A 25,856-nucleotide genomic window follows, 5' to 3' on the forward strand; every position below is an offset into this window, starting at 1 on the left:
GGGCTCCGAGCCGGGGGCCGTCGTTGGTGAGCGGGAGGGCGGCGGGAGAAGCCCGGGCGGGAGCTGGGGCTGATCGCGTTGTGTTGTTGTGTTCGGTTGTTCCCTGCTCGCCTGGAGGCATCGCCCCCGCCAGCTGTTCTGAGGAGTTTACGGACCGGGAGGAGCAGAGTAATAGAATGACCTCTCCTGTGGACCCCAAGATTAAACAGGCTTTGCGAAAGAAACCATCGGAAAGGACTGCGGAGGTAAGGGGGCTGCGGCTCCTTCCCCTCGGGGTCTTTTTCTTTACTTTTTTTTTCGTTGTTGTTTGTTTGTTTTTCCTTGGCGTAAATCTGGATTCCGACAGGCTGCTTCTTGCTCGGTGCCGGGTTCGAGGTGTTGGCGTGCCGCGCGCGACCAGGCTGGCGCTCACAAACCTCTTCTGTGTAGAGTGGGGTTATTTATTTATTTCTGTTTTCCAAAGTTGGACCTCTGGAGACCAGCAGCGTTTTAAACGTTCAGCGACGCGCTGGATGCAGACGTAAGGCACTTTATGAACTACTTCAGGCAAGCTGTAGGAAGAAGAAGAGGCAGATCACTGAAAAGTAAAATTATGCATGTTTCAGTGAGGCAAAACTTCTGGGAAAAGTTAGTGAGCTGAAAGACTTTGCTTACCTGTACAGTGATGCAGATTTAAACAAAACCAAACTAATTACACTTCGCAGACTTCATAAAGAGAATGTTTTTCCAGTGAGTGGGAGTGTAGAAATGTGCGAGGCTGGTTAGTTACAATAAAACGCATTTTCCAAATAACTGCCTTCTCTGTCCCTTCCCCGCAAGCTAGTCTGTAATCAGCCATGTATTTTTGGGAATGGTAATATCATGGAGCATTAATTTAATAATGAAATATGCTTGATAGCATTTGCATTTCACTGAAAAGTTGATTGCAGTTTGTTTGCTTACCCTAGCCTTTTTAAACTTGTTTCCCTTGCTGTGATTTTTTTTCTTTTTTTTTAAATGTGCTCAAGAATTAGTGTTATGAAATGATACGCTTTTGAGATTGTCCCTTTGAGACCGAGAAACATCTGTTCTCCCTTGATACTTCATGGAGAGCACAATGTCCTGCCTGGTCTTCCTTATAAGTTAATTATGAAAAGGCTGCTCAGGGAGAACTGCTGCAGAGACTGCTTCAGAGTATGTCCTAGCAGGACAGAGACCCCAATTCCACTTCAAGTCAGCCTTGTAAGTGGCTGAAGTACACCTTTAGTCCCAATGTTTACTTGCCTTGGGATATCTGATAGATTCCTCCTTGTGTCTCTGCTCCCTAAATTAACCATGAGGCAGTCTCTCTGTTGTTTCTGTTTTCTTATTTTTATCACTCCTCTCTTGCTTCAGACTTTTCTTTCTTTCTCTTCAGCTGTAGTCTTCAGTTAGCAAAATTCCTTTGCTGGTGTGGTTTGCAGTGTTGGGCAGCTGGGTTCATCACAGAAGTGTCATTCATGAGCTAGCATACTGTGCTGGCTCGTCACGGGTTTGACTTTGGGCAACAGGTAATCTGGCCTGGCCTGAAACATCTGCCTACTGCTGCTTCTTGCAATACTGACGTCTCACGGCTGTGTATGGCTTTTTGTTCCTTTTTTTTTTTTTTAAGACATCCCCAGTCCTGTGTGTCGTCCCGGCCCCCCCCCCCAGCAATTGTCATGGAATTCTTTAGGGTTGTTGTCTTATTTTGGCTAAAACCACCTTAAAATAAGTATTTCACTTAACCTTGTGATGTTAAACCGTCAGATATCATGATGTCCAACTGCACTGGACTGTGCTCTTGGGTTCATGTCGATCTGTGCAGATTCCCACTGAGACTGACATCAGGGTTGTGTGCAGGTTTGAATTTGCCAAGGTATCTCAATTGTGGAAAAAAAAATAAATCTAATCTTTGCTAATCTAACTAATGGTACTTCTAAAATGGTTTGTAAAAAAAAAAAAAAGTAATTCCCTTGTTAATCTGGCCCTTTTTTGGCAGGCATTTAGAGACACTGCACAGTGAGACTACTCGTGATTAAAGTTAAATGTGTACTTAAAACTTGGCAGGATTGGGTCCTCTGTTCTTGTTGCCTATTGCTGAGTGGATAATTACAGTCAAATCACTTTTGTTTTCTTGGGGTATTTTTGTTTAATATACATTTAGAAACTAACCTGATTTCAAGACAAGCACTTCCCTATTTCGTTATCATGGTGTATCTGGGGGTCCCCTTTCTGGATCTATACTACCTGTTCGGACACAAAGCAAAAAACTGAACCTCCCCAGCGTGGCTGTTCTCTGCCAGATTTCCCAAGCATATGCTCTGAGATGTGATGACAGATGGATATAGGGTGATAAGGGAACTGGAGGAAGCAATTGCAATGTTAATTTTTTTTTTTTTTTTTTAATTGTGCTAAGCATCCTGACTTGTCAACTTTCTTCTGTAGGCTGCAAGACTTTGGTCAGGGCAGTCAAAACCTGCTTAGCACAGCCCTTAGGGTCAGACCCCAGTTTCGGGTGTCCCTGCGCAGCGTGTATGAGCTGGTGACTCCTGTCTTGAAGTATCCAGTTGTGTATGGACAAAAAGTGTGGCTTCATTTCTCCCCTCCTACTCTCATAGAAAGGTATCATCAGCTCCTCCCACATCAAATCAGCTGCATGGGGCTGCTTATATACTTCAACGGCATTTTTATACAGGAAAAACTCCCAAATTCCCCAAACCTTGATTGACATTTTATGATGAGCCAAAGCTGCTTGACCACGAGTTTCAATAGCTTTCAGTCCCTTTCTGTCCCCCTCTCTCTTTCTGTTCCTGCAGTTTATATGGGCAGTTTACCTGGGTATTACAAATTACAGGGTTGGGGCTGTGCTGATGAGTAGTGTGGTCTGGTGCTTCATAACTATCATGTGTACAGCAGTCTCTGGAAAAATACAGATAAATAATCCACATGTCAAATTTTGCGTATGAGCAGTACTATTATCCATATGATTTTGATTTTTAGGACTTTTTCTTGACCAAATGTTTTGATTTCTATGATCTGAGGAACTAAGCAGGGAGATATTAAGATATTTCTATAATTTACTTATTTGGGGGAATTATCTCGACAGCTTGCTCAAGTAAAAATTTTAATTCTTGATGCTACAAATATTTTTGTTTGGAAAAATCTCTGTTAGGGCAAGTTTTCAGTGTTGTGGTAACATTCCAATGTTTGCTAATTGTTTAAGTGTATAAGTTATGCATATTAGACAAGTACACACTTGATTTTTTTTTTTTGTTGTTGTTGCTCAGATACTTCATGTGTTATAATCTTTAATTTATTTGGCGGAGGGAATTATTTTGATGAACTCCTAAAGATGGTAGCTAACAGTTAATGATGTATACATTTTTATGTAATTGCTGTTCTGTTACTCCATTTAGAAACTTACTTTGGTACTATCCAAATCTGAGAAGTTTTGAATTTTTTTCTTTCTTTTATTTTCTTTCTTCCACCTGCTGTGGTGCATCATAAAATTGTACAGATATGTGATGTAAGCTGGCTCTTCTTGTGGAAAGTCTTTCAGAATGTTTGCTCATGGACTGATACCCATGTATGTGGCAGATTGCCACATTAGGATGCGAGTCCCACTTCAGTAAAACTTAAGACTCATTGGTTACACAGGTTGACTGTGACCATATACTGACACTATATATAAATCTCTCTCTCTCTCGGGTTCAGCCTGAAAGTGCAGAATTTGTAAGCGTTCTCCCAGATGTTAGTTTCGATAACAGATTATCCTAAGAAATCGTTTCTTCTGTGCGCGCTGTCTTGTCAGATAGAGGAAACCTTTGCAGTAATTGGACACTTAATCACTTTACCAAAAAAAAAAAATCATACCTATATTTAAACTATAGGATTTCATACACTTGTTTAATATTTTAATATCTGCATTTGTCTTCCAGGCTTATGCTGATGTCTGTGTGGTGTTAAATGTGAGAGTATTTATACACACAGGTCCTCCAGTTCTTGCAGGTTGGGAATACGGGATTTACGTACTTCTATGCAATGTTTTAGCTTTGTCTTGTATATCATCCTGCCTGTTTCTTGTGTCACAGGTGTGGATATTAAATTAGTAATTTGGGAATATTTTAATAGAAGGAAATGGTTTGTTCAAAGCAGTAGGAGGGAAGGATGAATGTTTATGCCGCTCTGTATGCTCTCATTAAAGGTTTAATTTTTTGAGGCCCAGAATTCCTTATCAGATCCATACAAAGGCTGTGATGTTAGTCTTTTGGGGAGTGGTTTAGTGCCTACCACAGATAAGGTCTCAGTGGTTGATAGAGCAAAAGAGCAAATGATTATGCTCCTTTTTCTTTCTCTTTCCTTCCCCCTCCCCGTGAGTGTGCTCTCTTCCATTTTTAATGGGTCCTTTTCCCAATATAGTCTCCTTTTAGTTCTTCATGACTTTGTTCTAGACAGCGTTTCCTTTTCGTGGTTCAGAAAGCTTTGCCTTTATTGGACTTCAAAGAGTTTATTTTTATACTCTAAACTCTTGTATTTTCCTAACTTTTGTTGTGTTTCAGTAATTCTTGATTAATGTTAATTCAACCTCATTTAGCAATACTAACTCCTCTTTCTCTTCCTGTTCCCTTTTTATTAATACAGTGGAAAGAGAAAAAAACCTGATTTGCACAATTTGGAGTGTGTATGTGATACTTCCTGACAGCTTATATATAGAGAAATAGATCTGCATGAATCTAAATCATGCACAAATAGTACATTGATGGGCATTATAAAATGGCTGTAATAAATAAAATAAATTATTGCTGACAGCATAACAAAGGCACTCTTGTACTGTAGCACAGCTGAGCCAAACAGAGGAGAACATCTGCTTCTTGTTTCCAGAAATAGCTGGTATTTTGAAGTGGGTTTTTTCATCCTTTTAATAATTTTCTGTAAACTCAGTAGGTGAAACAGGGGATTAGCCTTTGTTAAAATCCATTGTTTCTGTAGTTTGCAGTGAGCTTTTAGGAGTGTTAAAGTAACTACGGTTTTGTTTTTGGATAGCCATTTATCATAATCAGAATTGTAGAATCACTACAAAAATCTAGATGCTTGCAGTTATCTTAAAGCTGAAAAGAAATTTGTATTAAATGAAGTTACAGATGCTGGTTTGTATTTAATAAAAATTCCTTACTGTTAGTATGTGGGCCTCCAAAACAGGGAAAAAGGAGTGATGGAAACCTGACTCCTGCCATAATTTTCTACTACCTAACCTCTATCTTACATTTTCATTCCCCCCCTTTTTTTTTTTGTTGTTAGTCATATATTCTTTTATAGCTGATGCTTTCTAAGACTTTGTCATGTGCGTAAGAGTTTTGAAGCTCAAACTGTAGATGATCAGCAGTTACCTGGTGTAAAATACTTGAGATTTTTCTGTAGCTCTGTGCTTCGGTATCTTTGCCAGCAGGCCTCCTCAGACTGTATATCGAAGATGAACTGAGCAGTGCTATGTAACTTTTATCCCTTACACTGCGGAGGCTTGGTTCCGTCTTTGCATGTGACTGGGCTTGGAAGTTGGAAGAGACCTTTAAAGTCGATGTATTGGTTATCACCCAGCGATAACCAAAGTGATTGTGAACATGTACTGACCTGCCTGCAAGTTACTACTAATAAATGCCTGGCTGGGTCATTGTGTACCTTATGCAGATTGCCTTTCTGTAGTCATATGACAACAATTATTATTTACAGTTACAAGAATGTAAAACCTTGTAATATAATTATGAATACTTTATAAGCAGTCTTGTGAAGGCGACAGTTACAGTTTTATTTTTGTTCTGTACAATTGAAAAATCAAATGCAGAAAAATCTGTTGTTTTATTAGCAAAAATGTTGAGTAACTGCAGCTTAAGAGAAAGACTTGAGAGTGCACACACTCCAGTCCTGGATGCTGCCTCATTGATACCATATTCTATCAGCATCTTTCTAAGACTAGAAAAGACCTAGAATTGTGAGGTTTTCTTAAATACTAGATATGCCTTTTTAAATAAAATGTGTCGTAAAGCCTTTTTTTTTTTTTATAGCCGTCTAGTAAAATTAAAGTTCTGAACAATGGTACCTGAGGAGTGATGCATTGGATATCGTATTAGTGGCTGCAGCTCTTCAGATTGAGTATTATTCATAAACAGAATGTAGTTTCTTTGTTAATGAAGTAAGTCCTGAAATTCTTTTACTTTTAATGAAACAGTAATAAACCTTCTCTCTTCCTCCTGCGCTTCCCTGCCACATAGCTTCCAGTTCAAGGTAAAACAAAACCACATTTTTTTCCAGGCTGCTCATTAATTTAATGTATTTTAAGTTCATGATAAATACAGTGTTGACAATCCTGGAGGATTGTCTGACAAGCCTTGGAGCTTTGGGAGAGCTGCGTCTCTTCAGCTGCCAGCTTGATGAGTTAGGAAGTTTTTAGTGCTTATATTTTCCTCAATTTTGTCTTGTAAGAGTGCTTTGGGTGGGTAGTTGTCTCTTATTATTCTGTTTCTTAATACAGTGTAGTATCGTGAATCTTCATCTCAATTAGACCTGTGGTTTTCCTGTAATAAAAAAAGCCAAGCTTGCAAACTCTTGTACTACTCACTAAAATGCTTTTTGATAATTCATCTTCATGAACTTTGTATTTGTGCCTTGTTTTCTGAGATGATCAAGAATGATGTTCTTTGATAGACATGTCTCAATCCTGTATTAAAAAAATTCAGACCAACTGATGCATGTTTGCTGGTAGTTGGTCAGTCTTACTGAGCATCCCCGGGAAACCAGTGTAGGTAAAATGTGGTGTCCCCCTCCCTGAGACTGGGCAGGGTCGAATATCTCTTCTGGGTAATTAAAATTAGCCTCCTTTTGCATTATTAATCTGTGGCTGATTGTAGGACTGACTCTGGATTCATAAAGTCTTACTTAAAAGCAGTGGAATTTGGCTATTTTACTACAGTTGTTCTCATTGCCATGTGGACACGGCTCCACGCTTGTGACGTACGGTCGATTTGCCTGTTTCTTGGCCAGAAGTACTCAACAACCTGGCATATGTTTCAGTACCCAAATAATTCAGATTATCACTAGTTGGAACCTTAAGTACAACACACTTTCTGAAGCTGAAATCAACCTTAAATTAGTTGCGCTTAAAATCCATCTGTTGTTTCAAATGAACCAAAATACAATATTGGAGCATTTACCAGTTTTTAACCAAATGTTAAAATATGTAAATATTCTGCTGTAAGAGCTTCAATGTCTGTCTTAGGAGGGTTTTTTTGTTTGTTTTTGGCCAGTTTTTTTGAGCTTGTTTTTGTTGTGCTTTCAGCAGCAAGATTGAATGTGTTGCTCAAATTAGTCTTTTGATTATTTATGTCTCGGGGACACAAATAACGTTATGTTGAGCCTTGGACAAGGTACCGCGTTCACAGAGGAGGGCTTCTGGTTTGGCTGTTCTGCAGCTGTTGTCTGTCTGGAATACCTGCAAGGAAACTTTGCTAGTGGTTTACAGAAATAAATATTTTTTCCAGCTTTCTTAACAGTTAAGGCCTGTTGACTTCAGTCAAATATAGATTCATGGTTCCAACCAAGTAAATCAGGTTTCAGGGCACTGTTCTAGCTTCGAGTACATATACTGGCTTTACTGAAGTGTCATTGAAAAATAGGTTTTTCTTAAATTTAGCTGTCTAACAAAGTTTCCTTGTTGAAAAAATTTAATATTAAACAAGTAGAGAAAATAGCATGAATGTTGCTGGGCGGGTGAGTTTTGTTTTTTAGAGTCTGTGTCTGTATTAACCCATGTTGTGGGGGGACAGAAGACTGTCCTGGAAAGGAAGATTTGGACAGGAGTGAAAGGAGTAAAAATAACTCGGATGGAAACAGGGAGGCATTGTGATGCCTAAGGTGCCCTGAAGTACATGTATAAATTCTCCTGATTAATTATTTTTGCAAGAGCGTTACTAACCAAAGCTGGGGAAAAAAAAAAAAAAAAAGTCAAAACCAAACCCACAAAAAAACCCTCCCCAACACTATTTTCTTTTTTGTCTTTCAAGTTGGGTGAAATGCCAAAGAAAGTAAACTTGTAATGAAAACTCAGAAGAGTAGATTAGGCTGAGTGTTTGTTGTTCATCACCTAGCATAGTGCTAATAACCTAGGAACATGCTTACAGTTCTTCCACCTAATAGCTGTGACTTTATGGTTTCTGATCTCCCTGGCAGCTGAGGTCAAATCATGGCTTTTTCATTGGTTAAATAAATGTCTGGTGCTTGCGTCATTATGGTGTAAAGTAATCAGCATTACTCCTGGAAGTGTCCCAGTCATTGGCTTGGTGCGATTTGTTAAAACTGATTATGGTCACGCTGGTTTCTAAAGCATCTGTTTTAAATACGGGTCTCTGAAAAGTCACTGGGACTGCGTTGCTGCTGCTTTCCCTGGCATGGACAGAACCTGGGATTTTTGTTTGCAGTGACACTTGGACCTGCTTCTCTAAACCAAACATCTCTGTACCTGCTGGTATGAATCTCGGCAGACTTTAACCTCTACCTGTGCTGGTACTCCACAGCGCAGTATCTTTATACCTCTTTGGCCTTGTTAGAGCAGAAGTGTACAGATGTTGCTCCTGTGACAAGTGATGCTTTTTGGTTTTGTGTACAGAATTGGAAGGGTTATTATAAATTAGCTGCCCTGGCCCTTTCCTCCAGCCTGTTTCACTCTGCTCAGTAGCCAGGCAGATGCTTCATTTTTGATTCCCAACTGCTGCTCTTGGTCATGACTAATGCAAATTCCTTCATGTAGTGTAAAGTCTGCTATACAGAACATGGATGTTTTAAAGAGAAGATCAAATTACAGTGCGCTAATAACTCTGTGGACAATGGCTCATGTGTATTGGCATTGTTTGCAGAAAGTTCAGGGTTTATGCTTAGTGAGTCACTAAGTTACACATGACAAGGTGAAAAGCTGTTCCACCATCCTTGTTTGTCTACTAGATGTAATTTCCAATTCTGATTCATTAAAATGAAGTGGTGAGTAGGAATGTGGTTCTGCTACGGGATACAAGTGAATGGGTATCTTCAAGCATTGTCTTGGCCTTTTGAAATGTGTAGTGCTCCTATGTCAAAGTGCTAGTCCAGCTTACCTGAAGAAAAGAGTGCGTAGTTAGGTCTAGCTGAGACAAAACTACAAGTCTGAGCTTCAGGGAGCTTGAGGGATGATATTTATGAAGCTGGTCTTGTGGCTTTGAGCACTTCTTGTGTGTCTAAAACTCGGTGGAATTGTTGAATCTGAACATCCTAATCAAGTGTAATGGAAGTGTGGTATCTCTTTTGTGTGTAGTTACACAAAAAAGTCAGAGGCTGTTGCCTAATCTTACTTGCTCCTGCTTGTTGGGATTCATTTGAAGGAAGCAGGGCCGCAACAAAAGCTGTAACAAAACATTTTGGCTTTGTAATTTGCGCGTCAGCGTCGCTTACTTTCTATGACTGTTCTGTGCCTGCATGTGCGTATGTATGGGTGTCTACTGCACATCTTATGTACATGTTTTTTACGTATCTTTTCTGGAAGATAGATACAAAATAAGGATTTTAAAGGAAATTATATTCTAAGACACTCTTGTACGTGTGAATCTTGTATGGGAGGAAGAAAGATGATTGTGGTCTCCGTGTGTTGCTAGTTCCGCTGCAGAGCTCTCTAGATCAGAGGGTGCTCACGGGAGCTCTGCTTCCAGACCTGGGGGAGGAACTTCCCCTGGTTAGTGATGGTAGGCAGCGATATCTTCACTCGCCTTCCCTCTGGAAGAGCTGTCCTCGGCCTAAAAGAAATGCTCTTGAGTACTTTGTGTCGTGCTTTAATGTGTCCAGAGTCTGGTATGTGTAGGAGCAGCTTTATTCAAAACCTCTGTTAGCAGGTGTGGTTTGATCTCTTTTTATTGCTTTTTTTTGTTTTGATTTTTAAGCTCCTCATTCTGTTATAATCCTAATACAGAGATACTCGAGCTCTGGTTTCATTAGCGTTGTGCCTGTTGATTCAGTGCTGGTTGTTGGTTAAAGGAATTTGAGAATCTGGTGTGAGTGTAGGTAAGAATATTTAATCAAACATCTCCAGAATACATCAAGTTCCTAGTCTTCCTGTGAAATTATTCTCAGAGGAGAAACTCTTCTCCAAGTCTCTCACCCTTCACTCCTCTTTCCTTCACCCCAGTTCAGAAAGTGCAACTGGGAGGTTTGGTGTTGCAGCCTGATCTCTGACAAGGGCCGGTTGTATTTGGAGAAGGATTTTGTTGCTGCTGCTGGTGCCCGTGAGGCATGGCGTGCAAAAAGCTCTTACCACCTCATGCTTTCGGTCTACCTCAACAGCAGCTCCCAGGAAGAGCTCCCATGCCACGGCTTGCCTTGGTAGGGGGTTCTGGTGGTCGGTGGGGGACTTGTTCTCTTGGGCTGGTCTTTCTGGTGGCCTCTGCTTTGACTTGGGCTGTGGCAACACAGGTGTGTATCTGCCTTCAGATGCCTTGGTGTGCAGCCCCTTTCTCTGTAGCAGCAAGCTTTCCGGGGACTATCAGGGTGTCCTGAAAGGGATGTGCATCCTTCCTGTTCTTTTTATTTATTTTTTGTTGCAAGAAGCTGCCTTTAGAAGATGCAGTCAGTGGTTCTAGGGTTTTCTGGCCTGACAATAGAGTTGTCAACAAGGCTTTTGTATTTGGGAAGTTATTGTAAAACAGAAACTCGCTGTTTTCACTGCATGGTTGTCGGAGCACACTAGAAGCTTGCACAGATAGTATTTATGGATCTTTTTCAAGCTGTTGGCCAGAGTAACTGTAACTAAAGAACAGAGATCACAGCAGCTTGCTTCGTGATAATCTTCACAGTAAATGCGGGATTTAGGGCTCAACGGATGTGATTTTGCAGACTAGGTCATATGTTATTATTGATCAAATATTATGAGGCCTAGTTCTCTAAACAATGATGATACGGTGGTGGTAAGTTTAGCCTGGAGGAGGTTGAAAAATGACTCCCATTTTCTGAACATTGCTGTCACGGAAGACTCTTAATGCTACAGAACAGCTGTGGGGGTCTTGCATGCCGACAAGCATGCCACAGTAGTTGTCAGCAAGCAGATAGCGACTGCAGTGTCTCCTTGTTTGTACTCCAGTCTGCTAAGGTCAAGCTGGTGATCAGGCAATGTAGTACCTGTAACTTTCCAGTATCAAGCTTGGTTTGGTTCTTTTCAGAAGGTAGTAAGACTTCTGCGTCATATGAACCTTAAGCCTTGTTAAAGGAGCAAATGAAGTTAGTGTCAATCAGGGTGGCTGTTTCCCAGTAATCTTCCAGGGAGCATGTGAAGTGTTGTTGCTCTAAGATTACTTTTCCTATCCTTGCTTCCAATTACGGTTCCTGAAAAACTGGTTTTTCATTTTAATGGCAGCTGTGACAGCTCTGAGAGTGAAACCAGAAATTATGATGGAGTCCTGGAATTCTTTATTGGAACTTATTTCCTTTAGTATATACCTTTCCCCATGCAGTGGGATCATGCCTTAGTTTCATATGCGGAGTGGTAATTTAACTAAAAGTTTTCACTGAATTAAAATTTAAATATGTAATGTAACATTTTTCTAAAAACCAATTTTCTATTGTATTATCTGAATTTAAACAGTGAAGTTCGGGGATGGCTTAGGCAGTAAGGGTGTGTTACACAAAACTGTTCATCTGAGCTAAAAGGCAAGCCCAGTGCCTTGTTACTGACCTTGCAATAGGAACTCCTTGGAGATAGTAGAATAGTGAAGAAGGGCGAGAAAAGGGTGTGGAAGGAGGTGGGAGAGAACTGCAAGTACACTTGGCATTCAGAAAAGTTGCCAAATGGAAGAAAAATACATTTCTACTTTTGTTCTCCAAAACCACAAAGGATGGAGGGCAAGCAGTCAAGATGTGTAGGTGTTAAATTCCTCATAGAAACATTATTAAAGCTCCAAAATACTATACTGAATAAAGAAGTAATTGTAAAAAAAAAATAAATAACTTTTTAAAGAAAATCTCTTTAGGTAGTATGCCAAAACTTATGTTGTATAAGCTTTACAGAGGAGTTTTTCTGTGATGTTTATTTTGACAAAACTGATTCTTGTGTCATTTTGTGTAAAGAGAACTGGGTATCTGTTTACAGCACAAATAGTAAGAAAATAATACTCAATCTTAATGAACTTGTACGTATATATGCTGTGGGAGGACACTGGGGTGAAAGTGCCCAGGTATTGCCCACTTGTCAGGCACCGCTTCTGAGTAGCAGAAGGAACGAAGCCAAATATCTTTAAGCAGTTGTCTAAGCATCCCTGACACACTGCTGTTTTAAGCATCGATCAACATGCTGCTGGTGTTTGCCCCATGATGCAGCACTGCCCAATAACCCTTGTATGCAACTGTGCTTATACTGTCATGACAAGAGTGTAAAGAGCTGGCAGTCTTCAGGTGGAAACAAGTCTGTTGGCATTAAAAGGTGGCTTGTGGTGGTCTTGGCAATGGCAAAAAATCTGCGTACTTCCGAGGGCCATGCATTCTGGATAAACTTCCAGTTTGCAGGCTTTCTCCCCACTCCCCCAAGGACGTGCAAAGATTAGTTTTCATTGAGAAGTGTATTGGACAGCACACCTATAAAGGATGTCCGGAGCTCTGATGTCCTTTCTTTTAAGAGGCCTGCTATTACCATAAAATAGTTTTGCTCATGCTAGTATTGCCAGACAAGCTATTTCTAAAACTAGGAGGTCTTCTTGTTCAATGACCTCAGGCTTAAAATATAGAGGGTTTTCCTTTGTTTAATGAAACTCTGATATACCCTTCTTCCTCTTTTGATGATTTCAGTACAGTATTTTGGAAATACCCTTAGTTCAGGGAAGCACGCACAAATTACTTAGCATTCTGCATCTGGTTTCTCTAGGTTCCTTAGCTCCGCTAATTATTGGTTATCTTTTAACACGTTAAGAGAGTCTAGCAAATTCTTGCGAATAGAACAAAAATAACTGCCTTAAGGGATTCTCTCTTTGTTATCTTTTTGTGCCTGATTAAAGCATTGACATTTAAGCAGCCTGTCCTCCAAAGACTGATTAATAATGAGCCTCAAATGTTGGTCCTTTTGGTCTGGAGGGAAAGAATTCTTGTGGTGTTGCATTGTGTTGCAGGCACATACAGTTTGGCCTTTTGGCCAAATATGAATTCCTACAAAGAGATAGTTCCAGAGCTGTTGTAATGTTTTTCACCTTGGCAATTTGCTTTTGAAAGAGCTGGAGAGCGAGGTCTGCGTTTGTAAACTGTATTGTCTATTTAGTGTTAAAAGGTGATGGGATCACTTCTGCTGTTTCACATTGATTCTGGGAGGTTTTCTATGCTCTCGTCACAAAGGGTTGTGTTTGCCAGTGGCCACTCAGTATTGTGAGTTATCTAGGGAAGATATTCTACTTAAATCTGATTTACTTTACCCTACGTTCTCAGCGTTCTGTGTAACATTGTCCAGCCTACCATAGGCTGCATTGGTTTGGCTAAGTAGAAGTGGTCTTTCCCAACTGTTGCAGAAGGAGTTTCTGTTCCTGTTTCCCATTTGAAGTAGGAAGGAAACTGGCAGTCCTAGGTTAGACTACTGACCTCCTGTCAAATATATCTGTTGCTTCCATTTGTGTTGGATGGTAAGGCTTCCTTCAGCAAACTCTTCCATAGATGCTGTTATATGTGGCTTACAGGATGCTTGGCGGAGTCCTCAAAATGTGCTGGTTCTTCCTAACTGATGGGCAGTCTTAATACAGAAATTAAGGGGCATAATCCAGCCCGTGTGATCCTTAGGAAAGATCTCTTAGCTTGCATGTCTGTGCTAGCCTACCATGTCAGCCTGATTTCTGTGCCATTGGGTTGCACTTCTGGGTGGAGTTGACAGCTCAAGAGAGGAACTTTGTTTTGTTTTGCTTTTCTCCCTTGTGCAAATTAGCTAAAAAAAGGGGATTATGCAGTATAGCAGACCTGTAGTTAAGAGATGCTGCATAACCAGTCAGAGTTGATCACAACCATATTTTTAAGAAAAACAGAGAATTTCCCTTGCACTTGGTTTAGGTTTCTCAAAACCAGCAAATCTGGCTACATAGAATTTGGAGATCATGGAGTTCAGTGTTTAGTATCACTAACAGTAATGTTGCTTTGATTTTTCACAAGCTCTAGTCAAACCCTTTTTTTAATGTATTTTTATTTGAAATAATTACGTAGATCTCACAGTTGTGAATGCTTCTGTAATAAAGTGAGCAGCTTTAGGTAACAGGTCTTCCGCTCCTGACACTTGTACAGAGCGTACCTAGTAAGTACTGCAGTGGACTAACTGCTTGAATGAGAGGCTAATACACTCTAAACGCACTGCTTTTCAAGAAAATGCAGCAAAGGTGTCTTAATTTTCAGTATTGTTGTGTAAAATGCCTTTAACTGCAATACCGGATGCTTTGGTTTCTCCTGGGGGCGTGCACTGGGGTCTAGAATGTATGTTCTCTGTGTCTGTAGTCACAAGCATGACTGTCCAGAGATCGTGGTGTTGTAATCTTTTATTGCGGCATTCTGCTGCTGGGTCCAGGCTTTGCCTTTCATCACCTTTTACGAATCTTCTCCTTTAATGTGAGCTGATGAGTCAGAAGTCTGAGTCTTAAATTAGTGCATTGCGTTGCTGCTTATAAACCGAACTTTGATACTCAGATTAAGTTTAGTATTAGGGTTTTGTGGTTTTTTTTTCATCTTCAGTGAATAATGGTAGTCTTGCTCTCTGAAAGCAGAAGTCTTTTTAGATGAAACACTGATTTGTTTAAAAGCAGGTTTATTATACCTCCATAGAGGCTGTGGTTGAATAACACTGGAAGAGTGAGGTGTTGGAGGAATATCTGGTGTGTTGCATTACAAATTAGTGTTGATGGTTTCATAGGAATGAGCTGAAATTGACTTGTTTTGGGTTTGTATTCAAAGGTAATTACAGCCTCTATAAAGTTTTTAGTCTTTCTAAGGATGGAGTGGCAGGTTGAAGTAGAAGAGGTTTCTGTATCATCTCATACACTGCAACTGAACCGAAGTAGCCCATCTCACGTGTAATCAACTAGTACCTGTTTGATTCAGTACAGAGGTGGAGAAGGCCATTGCTCTGCATCTTGTCTGTAATTCTGTGGATGCTAGTCATGATGTTTGTTGCACTTTGGGAAGCTGGGTGCCTGCAGGATTTGGAGCTAGAAATTCCCGAGTAATAATTTTATCTTGCGGTTGATTCAGTCCCTGGCAGTACACTTGTTTGTTGTTTCTCTTAATGTTGAAGCTGTTAAATTTCTTAATTAGAATTATTCCCTTTGTAACATTATGCATTGATGATCAGTTGTATTTACTAGGGAACTACACAGGTACCTGTACCTCTGATATTTATGTTGATTTCAAACTTGAAACCTGTTGACCTAGATATATGAATACGTATACATATTCATACAACTCCTCAGTTTGGATCCGTAAGCTTCATTGTGGTTTATGGCACAGGTATTGTTGAGAAGTACAAAAGTAGACCTTAAAGCAGTGGCAGAGTGTCAGTTTTTAGAGTTCTGCTGTGGTGGTTTGCATTCAAATGTAGCAGTAGGGTAAATCTGGCTTATTTTTTTGCTACAAGCAAAGATGCTAAGACCTACTGATTACACTTTTCTGTTTGGTGAGGGATATATGTATGTTTGCCAATATATGGATACACATGTACACAGGCATGTTAGCATTTCTCTGCATGTGAGAGGCTATTGTAGCAGTTGTGGCAGTAGTAGAATTTAATTGTGGGAATCTGCATTAAGATAATTTACAACTTCTCTAAGGGATATAGCCTACTGTAAATTACAGTAACTTTCCTGGATTGCTGTATTTGGTAGTGCTTAGGTACCATAATACCAGGATGCAGGAGGAATTACTGGTAAACATATTACTGTTGTCCTCTACAGGAATTCCTTTGTAGTTTGTAGTGGCATTATTATGAGAAAAAAATAGCTGGAGCTTGATTTTTCTTTTTCCTCCAGTGGTTTTATTGAAAAAGGTTGTAGGAGAGCTTTACTTTTGTGTGGTATTTTATTCTCCAATTATAATCCTATTCTCATGTTTTTTTTCTAATGTGCTGGTGCATCGTCATCAACATTGAACAGAAAACACAGAATATTCTAGCTGGAAGCAGTGTGGTGACTGTAATATTTTACTGACGTCCTAAATCATTTTGAGACACTTTGTAGAGCTGTATTTCTGTCCATTACCTAGATACTGAGCGGGTGACTTAAGCTACAATATTGATAGATCTTGGTTTGTCTTCACTATTATTTATTAAGCAGGACTTAATTTCCTGACAGACATGATCTTTGCTTTCTTGAATTCACAAAGAAATATGAAATTATATACTGCAAAATCATAAATGTGCCATTATAAAAATAACAATATCCTTATCCATTTGTATAAAAATCTGACGATTAATATGGTGGGAACAAACTGCAGTAAAATGTTGTTATCCTTTTAGTCTTTCTCTGCCTGAGATACCTGTTGAACAGGAGCAGTAGTTATGGGACCTTGATAGTAACATTTGCTTGCTGCAAAGGTATGTTGGGCAAAGCATGATGAAAGTGAGGAAATACTTGCAACGGAGTGTGTGTGTGTGTTAAACGTGAAACAACGGTTGCATAGTGCTTTATTTGGGGGCGGGAAGCGGGCAGTAATAGTTTTCAGAACAGCACATGTTCCTCCCTTTGTATGTGTGTATTATTGTTAGCTAGCTGTCTGCCTGTTTATCTATCTACCTATCTCATCGTTGTATGTGGCTCATTCTTCCTTGACATGTCTGTGAGACCCGTTTGTGTTTGGGTAGACAGCATTACCTCTGCCTCTGTGCCTTCCTGCAGCACCTATCCTGGAGCTGATCTTTTAGAACAGGAGCTCCTTTAGAGTTAACAGGATTATGTTTCAGTAAAAAAAGTACTTTGAATCTCCATTAGTAGCCCATGGAGCTCTAGTCCAAGAGGGAGGAAAGAGAACAAAAACTACAGCATTCTCCAGTACGAGCAGTCATATATAGGTAATGAACTCAGACGTTCAACATGACAAAGTTGCATACAGACATACTCCCAAGTTGTCATTACCGATAGGCATAGAATTGACCTTTGGATTTCATCCTCCACCTCCTCTCTTCTCATTCCCAGGTTTCTGTACCAAATTTCTTATTAAATAAGAATCTACCTTTTATCTTAGCATTTCAGTGTTCTGACCTTTCCTACCACGATTCCTTTTTTTTCTTAAAAGGAAATTTCAGATGTTGGTACTTTCTTGCCTGCTTCTCTTAAAAAAGCAGGGAGTTTCTTTGTGAATCAGGCAAGCTGGTATGTTTGGAGTTATGACAAAAAAGGGTTAACCAAAATATTGCTATGTGATAGATGCTTGTCTTCTGGAAGTGAGATTGTTAATTTTCACAAGTACTCAGGTGCTTGACTAGCAAAGTGTTGATTGAACTGGAAGCCTGAAATTGCCCATTTTGCTTGTTGATTTTGGGCGACTTTTCAAGAGCCTGGGTAAGGAGGCTGCTTTTATGGTATTTGATCTCTTACTGAAAAACGTTTGGTATAAAATCCTGCTCTTTGGTAGATGTAAGTGTTGAGATTAATTTTGGATATTCTGAGTTTCCCATCTTATTGAACTCTAGGAGATCAGTGTTTTCAAGGCAGCTTGCTTTTGGCTTTCCATTGTCAGCGTATGAGTCTGAAAGAGATTTTAAAGCTAAGTAATGAGTGTCTGGGAACTTTATGGTAATGTTTTACTTGAAGGTAACTTTTTTTCATAGCTGTACTTTTGTTCTGAACTGTGATAAGGGCTGAACTGTGCTTCAGATATTCAAAAGTCTCCGTAAGCTGCTTGCTTTGAAGCAATGACATTTGATGTTCCCGTCTCTCCAGTTCAGGGCCCTTGGTATTTCACTCTGCAAAATCAGCTTTTCCAAAGGAAGTTTCTTCTCTGGCGAAGTCAGGGTTCCAGAAATGCTGATTCGGTGTGATGAAACAGCAGTAAAAATAATATAAAATTTCCCCTCCCTCATTCCTTTAAATGTTTTTCTTTCTACCAAAGTCTTATATCAACATAGTCCAGGGTTCTTAGGTGGAAGGTTTTTATCTGTATTGGGTGTGGGGAGCTATTGGTGAGTAGAGAAACTTTTTGTTTTATTTTCATGTAGAAATACTTTGCTTATGTGTTTCAGGCTTGGTGTGGTGGGGCATTTTTTGTTGTTTTTTGGTTTTTTTTTTTTTTTTTTTAGTTTTCAGAAGTATTCTGCTGAATGGAGGTACTTCCAGTCTATAAATAAACTGTAATAGTGGTTCTAGAGCCTCTGTTCTTAAGCAAGATCTGGCTTTTTCAAATTCTGTTGAGGATACTTCTGTTCCTAGGAGTAGAATGTGATTCTTAAGTCTGTGCTTGTAGCTCTGTGTGCATGTTATAAGGAAATATAAGGAAATAATATATAAGGAAACTGTATTAGCCCCATTGAGAGACTTGCTACTTCTGCAGGGAAAAAAAAAAGTAAAAATCCAAGCGTGCAAATGTTACTTCTGACAGTCTGCAAAAACAAGACCCAGATTTTAGTTTCCTATTTGTGGCTATACTGTTATTAACTGATGCTGTCAATTTTAATTGCTTCCTGGATTTACAAGAGAGTGAAATGAAGTCCCTTTTTATCTCTTTTCTCCTGTATAAAGACACTATAATAACTAGACTGACAATTCCTCATTTGGAAAAAAACAGTATCTGTGATCTATATGGATAAATGTGAAGTTTAGAGTTTAGGCAGGAGTCCTGTATTGTGGTCATAATATGGTCTGTAGCTGATGGACATATGCACCAGGAGGCTGTGGACATATGAAAGATGATAAATCTGAGACATCAAGTTCTTGGTCGTTTGAAGCTGTTCAGTGGATCAGGTGTAGTGATCATCTGTTACAAAATCATAATAAAGGTATTATGATTTTTAGCAAGGTCTTAGGAGAACTCAGCATTGCTCAAAATGCCTATAGTGAGTAGACTGGCAATTGAGGCCAGAAAACCTTCACCTGTTAATGTAGACGGAAAACTTCTTTATGGAATATATGCTATTTTTTCTGAATAATAGAATATGGCTCTGAAGTAGCTGGACTAGTTTATTTTATACAAATGTTATTGGGTGCAGTCTCGGGCAGTGATTTAAGATCATGCAGGAGTTTGCTGCTAGTGTGCTCTATGAGAGGTAGTTTGATTGGGCTTTTTTAATTGGTAGTGTTTCTTAGATGGTATGATGATGCTTCATTCCTTATGAGTGCTACTTAAACTCTGTGGTTCTCTGCAAGATACTTTGTTAAAGTCTTTTGAGAACATTTTCATTCACCTGACTGATCCATCCTTTCTCCTTCCTAATAGTGCCTCAATGCTTGTATTTAAATCTTTTTTTTTTAATGGCCTCCAGCTAAATAGGAGGATACTTCAAAGAGAATTGTTAGTCTAAGTGAAGAGTCCTGAGCTGATGTTCTTTTGCACCACTTGCACTTTCATTGAAGTCAAATGTTTATGCCACTGAACAGGGAGAGTAAATAATTAGGATGGAGGAGTTGCTTTCTGGTTCATCTCATCATCTTCCTTTTAGCCAAGGGGCCATATGCTCTGCTATGCACTTCTAAATGTAGTTGACCACTCCTCCCGCAAGTTTCAGGGGTATCTGATGGTGTGTATCATCTGGCTTTGGGTATGTAGGTTGGGTTTCTTGAACCAGCATCACTAAGGTTGGTGAATTTGCTGTATAGATATCTGAATATGGAAAACGTGGATCAGAGAACTTAAGCATGTTTCTGTATTTTTATTTCTGGTATTACATTATCAGGAAAGAATTTGGGAGTACTATTTTTACAATTGGCCTTAAACAGAGAATAAAGGAAACGGCGCGGATTCCAGCCTTCAATGAAGTAACAGGAAGGGAAGCAATGAAAACCATAAACCATGCTGAGTAACATTTCCTCTCTTCTGCTACACCCCCCTAAGGGTGACAGAGTCTTTATTGAGCCTGACAGGATTCCTAATAAAAGATGCATTCAATCTGTATAAGGAGCCTGCTGAATCACTGTGAAGCAAGTAATGGCAGCAGGCTGGAGGAAAGCCTCCTAGTTACAGCTTACACAACCTGCTTTCCGTGCTCCAAGAATGACTTCTGTTTGCTTTACTGAAATCCAGGCACTTTAAATAACAAATTTAATACAGAGAAGTTCAGCCACTGTCCAAGAGCGTGTTAAAATGCTTATCCTGATAGCAAATGAGTGCTTGATTCTATTGGAAGTTTGTTTCCAGCCTTGTTTCCTGCTTGGTGCTTTCTGGTCAGAGCACTGAAGAGAAAGAAGCAGCTCTCTGTAACAAACAAATAGGGATGTTGTGGCAGCTTTCAACCATGCAGCTGCTTTCCCTGGAAGATTTTGTACCTGATGGTCTTTCTTGAACGTCGGTGGAATTTGGGAAGCTGTTACCATGCGGTTTATCTGTTTCAAAGGCAGAAATGTGTGTCTGTTTCTTTTAAAGTATATTATCTGTAATACAGCTGAATCTGTAAGAGGTCTTTAGAAGATACTAACATTTTTTGTTTGCTCTGAAGCATATAAAATATGCATCCTGGCAACTGTCTTGTCTTACCTTGGGAAAAGCATGAATGCAAAATCTTGTCAGCTATCCTGTGCACTTCTGTAAGAAGCAGGTTCTTGTATGTGAACCAGGGAATCCTGGGTGGCTTGGCAGCTCGTGTGGGTTGGGTGTGGGGAGCCTCGAGTGAGCCAAGCATATGTTCTTGCAACAGGAATTTAATGTGTTTGGGGTGGAATTGAGAGACAGGTTTTGCGTAGCTCTTTGGGACAGGTTTGCATGTGAGAGCAATCTGTCTGGAACTTGCTGACACAGCTGTTTCTGATGCGCGGCTTTGAAGTGCTGGTACTGCTGTGCAAGTTTCTGCTCTTTTCTCATTCCCTGTGCAAAACTCTGGACTGGCTGAATAATACCTGCTAGTCTGCATTCTTTGAGACCCCTCATTTAAGGGTCAGTGTGATCTAGGGCACCTAGGAAGTCCAAGTTCATTGGGATCTGGGAGCTTGAAGGAGTGTCCTGGATCACCGAGTCCTGGCCCTGCTGCAGCGAGCAGCTGTCCCGCGGTCAGTGCAGGGTGGCCGTGGCTGGATGCAGCTGTTTGGGGATTGTGCTGCCTCTCCCTTTTCATATGACATGAAGCACATAACATACCAGGCAGTGCTAAAGGGAGTCTGTGGGGATTTATGGTTTCCTCAGCTTCCCTGGTACCTCAGTGCTATTGCTGAGGATGGCTCTTTGTGAGATTTATCAGAATTTGCAGCTATGAGGTCATTTCGGAACAATTTATTTTCCTTAGAAATAGAACAGATTTCCTGCTTAGTGTTTTAAAATAATCATGTGTTACTGGAACACCTGGCTGGGGTCACATCAAGTGAAGCATCAGGTTTTCATTTTATGTTTGTGAATAGCAAGGTTGCTCTTGATGCAATCATTTCATCCTCATTCCAGAGCCTCACGCTGCTTTTGCCCACTTTTAACTCTGCAGGGGAATTTGTCTTGGACCTTATTGTGGACTTAGAGCATGTGAATGCAGTTCTGTGAATTACAGTTGTATTGGCGGCTGGATTTGTTGTTGATTCGTTGGAAAACTTTGTACTCAGAACTCCATACTTAAGATGACCATTGTTCCATTGGATCCTTAATTCCAAGCTTTGTAAAGTTGCTCCTTGGATTAAAGGAGAAAGATTGGGAAAGAAGAGGGTGAAGCAGAAGGAAACAATACAAACTCACCAATTTTGCTCATCAGCTCAGGTGACAGAGAGGCAGGGATAAACTGCTTATTGAGGATGGACATTAAATTGTTAAAAGTTAACTTAAATACACTTCAAAGGCAGCTGTGTAAATCACTTTAGCCTCAGGATACTAGTAATCTGTGCTTCAGCAAGTTCCCTGGATTAATAAAAGGGTACACAGGCCATTGTATTGCTTGGTGTGCTGCTGAAGTAGAGGTGGCTTTAGTGGGAGAGGATTGCTTCCAGCAGTGCTTGGTGCTTCTGTGCTGTGGTACTTGTTTGGAAGCATCCAGATCGTGGTTATATTTTATAAAAGTTGCTGATAACAAAACTAAAGATGATCACCACTTCCCCACCAATTTTGAGGTTTGATTATATTCTCGTGATGACTTTTTTTGCTGACTTGTAACTTTTAAAAACAAAGAAGTCATCTTAGCAATGAAGAAACTAATATTTCACCATCCTTGTAAAAAAAAAAAAAAAAAGTAGCAAATTACTTTCAAATAGAAGTGTTTTGGGGTAAATGGGTGATGGTAGTAGTTACCTGAGTTTGCTTTTGTATGATGAGTTTTCAGATGATTCTACTGGTGCTTCTTTTATTTTCCCTTATTTTACAGTTGTGGCATCTTGTGGTAATTACGTGGGTTGGCATCTGGCAGGGAAAATGAAAAGTGGTCTAGTTATTCAAGTGGCTCACTTCATAGCGTATCAGGATAAGGATGTTACTGTAAAAGAAAGCTGATTTATATAACTTTCTATTGTTACTAAAATCTCCATGTTTTTACACTGCCTTTGGTTTAGCAGCTGGTTAAGCTTTTTGTCAGAAGGATGTGCGTGTCAGGGATGATAAAAGCTGCTGCTGAATGAAGCTGGGGGCTGCTGGCGTATCAGTGCTGGGCCATGCTTTCCTTGTGGTCAGGTTTGGTGATAACAGTGCCATTCGCAGAGCAATCCCTTGATTTCTGCGCTTAACGCACTCTGTTTTGTACAGTGTGCTCTTTGACGTGAAGAATATGAAGCAACACATTCTCTGCTTTTTAAACATAGCAGCTGAGAACACCTCAGCTTGTGAACTTGGTGCTGTGAGAACTGGAGGCAAAGAAAATAAGCTATCCTGGGGAGCTTTGTGCAGGATCACTGTGGTCACAGTGTTCATGTTTTGTGTCTCTGTAGTCTAGAAAATCTCCTTGCTAGCAAAATTAACAACTCCTGCCTGCTTCCCTCTACTCTTTGCCCAGTTCCCCTCCTTCCCTTGGCTCACTGGAGCTGCAGTTTTAGCTAGTTGGATAGAAAAATGTGAGTTAATTTCTCCTTAAATAACCTAGGCAAGGTAGTTTTCTGTCAAATATTGAAGAATATCTGTGGGCATACCATTTGAAGGTAGATACTGTGCTTTGGTTTCAGCTGTTATTTCAGCTGATCAAAAGCTCTGAAAATAAAGATTACAAAATAAAATAATGTTGACCTTGGTCCCTAGTTTGGAGCATGCAGAGAAATTGTTTTTCATCAATAATTGTGTTTCGGTTGGGTTTTGGCAGAAGGAAGTACGTAAAGAGATTATAGGGAAGGGTCTGTAACTTCGCAGCAAATACTTTGTGTTCTGCTGTTGTAATGCTGATTGTTGCCCTTTGGCATCATCCTTTTATAGCCCTTTCTTTTCATAGTGGGCATCTGTGAAAATCACTTTTACCCATTGTACTGTGGTTATGTGTCTGTCTGCTGTTTATAACTGGTGTGGCAACATAAATCCGTTTTTCAAAATAACAGCTTCTAATCCTATTTTCAGTTTTATAAACCTTGAATTAAAGAAATGAATGCTTTCATCGCTGACGGAGGATTTTCTGGGTGTGCGGTGCTGCTGGGCTGGCAGTGTCTGTCCACGAGGTGGCTGCAGCACCTGCCCGTCATCGCCTGCTCGCTGCCTCCAGCTGTGGTGGGACTAAATTATGTTCCTTGCTTGCAAAAATATAAACCGAGCCTCTAAATGTAGTCTCTCAAACATAATTTCAGTAATATTACAAGCAAGCACGTATTCTTACATGAGATGGGAGTAACAAAGAAAACTTTGCAAAGTATGACTGATACGAAATTTTCATGCTATTGGGAAAAACTGGGCTAGATTAGCTGCACATAACCTCCCTTGTTAGACTTTGAAGCAATGTGTGAGGGAGAGGAGGAATTTCACCTGGTGTCTAAAGATTCAATTTAAACAAAAAAAGCATTATTTCAACAAGACATGTAAAACAGATCAGATTGGTAACATTCAGTGCACCAGGGCAAAGAGGCAGCCTACAGACCTTCCTGGGAGATGATTGCTGAGTTAACTCTTGTGTTCAGTGGCACCTGACAAAATCACCTGCTCTGCTTAATTAGGAGAGGTGATTGCTTTAAAAGTCAGTTATTTTTAGGGAGAGTGTTACAGGTCCTGATTTAAAAATGCCTATAGAAACTGATGCACGAGTAGCTAATATGTTTGGCTTGTTGAAATGTCACCTAGCTGGGTGGTGAATGATATGATGTTTCTTATTTCATTTATCAACATTGAAGCAGTAATGCTAGCCAGCATAAGTTAAATGCTTTCTGCTGTGATGAGGGAAGAGGAAGCTTTGCCTTCTCTTTTCTGTGTTACGCTCTGGCTCAGCTGTTCTCTCTGCCATTGCACATCTCAGCAGCTGAAGTCTGAGCTGAGGGATGCTTTCCAGGCATGAATCCCTTTAAGCAAATGTTTATCTCTTTAATTTACCAACTGTTTATTCATCCAGCTCCTAAATAAGCATGGTGGGTCAGTACAGTAGTCCTGTTTGGTCAAGCTGGCTGCAGGTGGAATGCGGGAGACAGACAGCCCAAGCTGAATTAACCTGCTAAAGGGCTGTGCTCTGCGGAATTGTAGAGAATAATTCTCAAGTAAGGATGTGGTCATTTTTCATATGTACAACTTAAAAACATTGTGATTAAACACGAACATAAGCTTTTGCTCTGCTTACAATTTTCTGTAACTCATGACAATAGAACTGCTAATCTAAAACGTATTTTAAAGACATTCTGTTATATCTCAGTCTCAATTACATAGAAAAACACTGGAAAATGTAGGAAAGCATATGTAGATGCAGTGAGTTATGAAGACTGAAAAATGTAGCTTTAATTGTGACACCAAATACTAACTCCCCCCTGGCTGCCTAGCTTCAACAGGAGTTGAGAGCATCCGCTGCTTGTCCTTCCTTTACCTGCCTGCCTGAGCACTCTTCTGGCCTGGGAGAGGCGGACCTCCAGGAGGAGGAATAATGTGGAACACAGGCATTTTATTTCAGTTGTTCCATAAATTCTTTAACTACTAAGATCCTATTAAGACACTGTACAGTTGGAGGATATTGTTGCCACATTCCCGTGCTTCACGTTTTTTTTAGTGGTGAAGTTGAGGCAGCTCCCTGCTTGGGAAGGGGGAGACCTGAGTAACTGAGAGGGTCTGATACCTCGAGTGACCCTTTGGCTGCCAGGTAGCCATCTCCTACAGGCTTTGGTGTTCGAGCTTGATCACCACAAGCAAGTGGTGTGTTTGGAGTCTGAGCCATAGCTAGTGCTCTTGGGTGTTTCACTAAGAAAATCAAGTTTGTGGCAATTCACAGTCAGAGGATTAAAATGAGATTGGACTGTGTGAAATGGGTGCTTTATAAATATATGTGTTAAGCATTCAGGCCTTCTGTTTAATTTTCATGGGTTTTGGTAACGACATTTAAAAAAAAATAAAATCAGAGTTTTATTGGTTTTACATGGCCTGCAATTGCATATGACCTTTCATTTGATATAACAGTCTATATCCGTTATATTTCTAAACATTGACTATTAAGCCAAAGAACTTTTCTAAAGTAAATCCTTTGTAAATTTTGAGGCTAGCGTTCATACTGATTTATCTTTTGTAAACACTGTATAAATGTGGCACTTGAAAATTCAGAACATATTTTCCAAGACCAAGCTGGAAAGACTGCTATGGCA

General features: G+C 40.0%; 1 protein-coding gene across 6 annotated transcripts in view; it reads left to right on the forward strand.

Annotated features, from left to right (window-relative positions):
- The first annotated feature begins 58 nt into the window (after positions 1-58).
- The window catches only part of RAPGEF6 (Rap guanine nucleotide exchange factor (GEF) 6), a 132,875-nt gene continuing 107,077 nt past the window's right edge, over positions 59-25,856 (forward strand). For all 6 annotated transcript variants that reach the window (XM_010578830.1, XM_010578834.1, XM_010578832.1 and 3 more), the window contains exon 1: positions 59-245. In XM_010578830.1, the coding sequence (XP_010577132.1) occupies positions 177-245 (69 nt within the window). In that variant the 5' untranslated portion in view covers positions 59-176. The remainder of the gene's footprint in view (positions 246-25,856) is intronic.

The sequence above is a fragment of the Haliaeetus leucocephalus genome, unplaced genomic scaffold (assembly GCF_000737465.1).
Source record: "Haliaeetus leucocephalus isolate CR32 unplaced genomic scaffold, Haliaeetus_leucocephalus-4.0 Scaffold656, whole genome shotgun sequence".
NCBI classification, from domain to species: Eukaryota; Metazoa; Chordata; class Aves; order Accipitriformes; family Accipitridae; genus Haliaeetus; species Haliaeetus leucocephalus.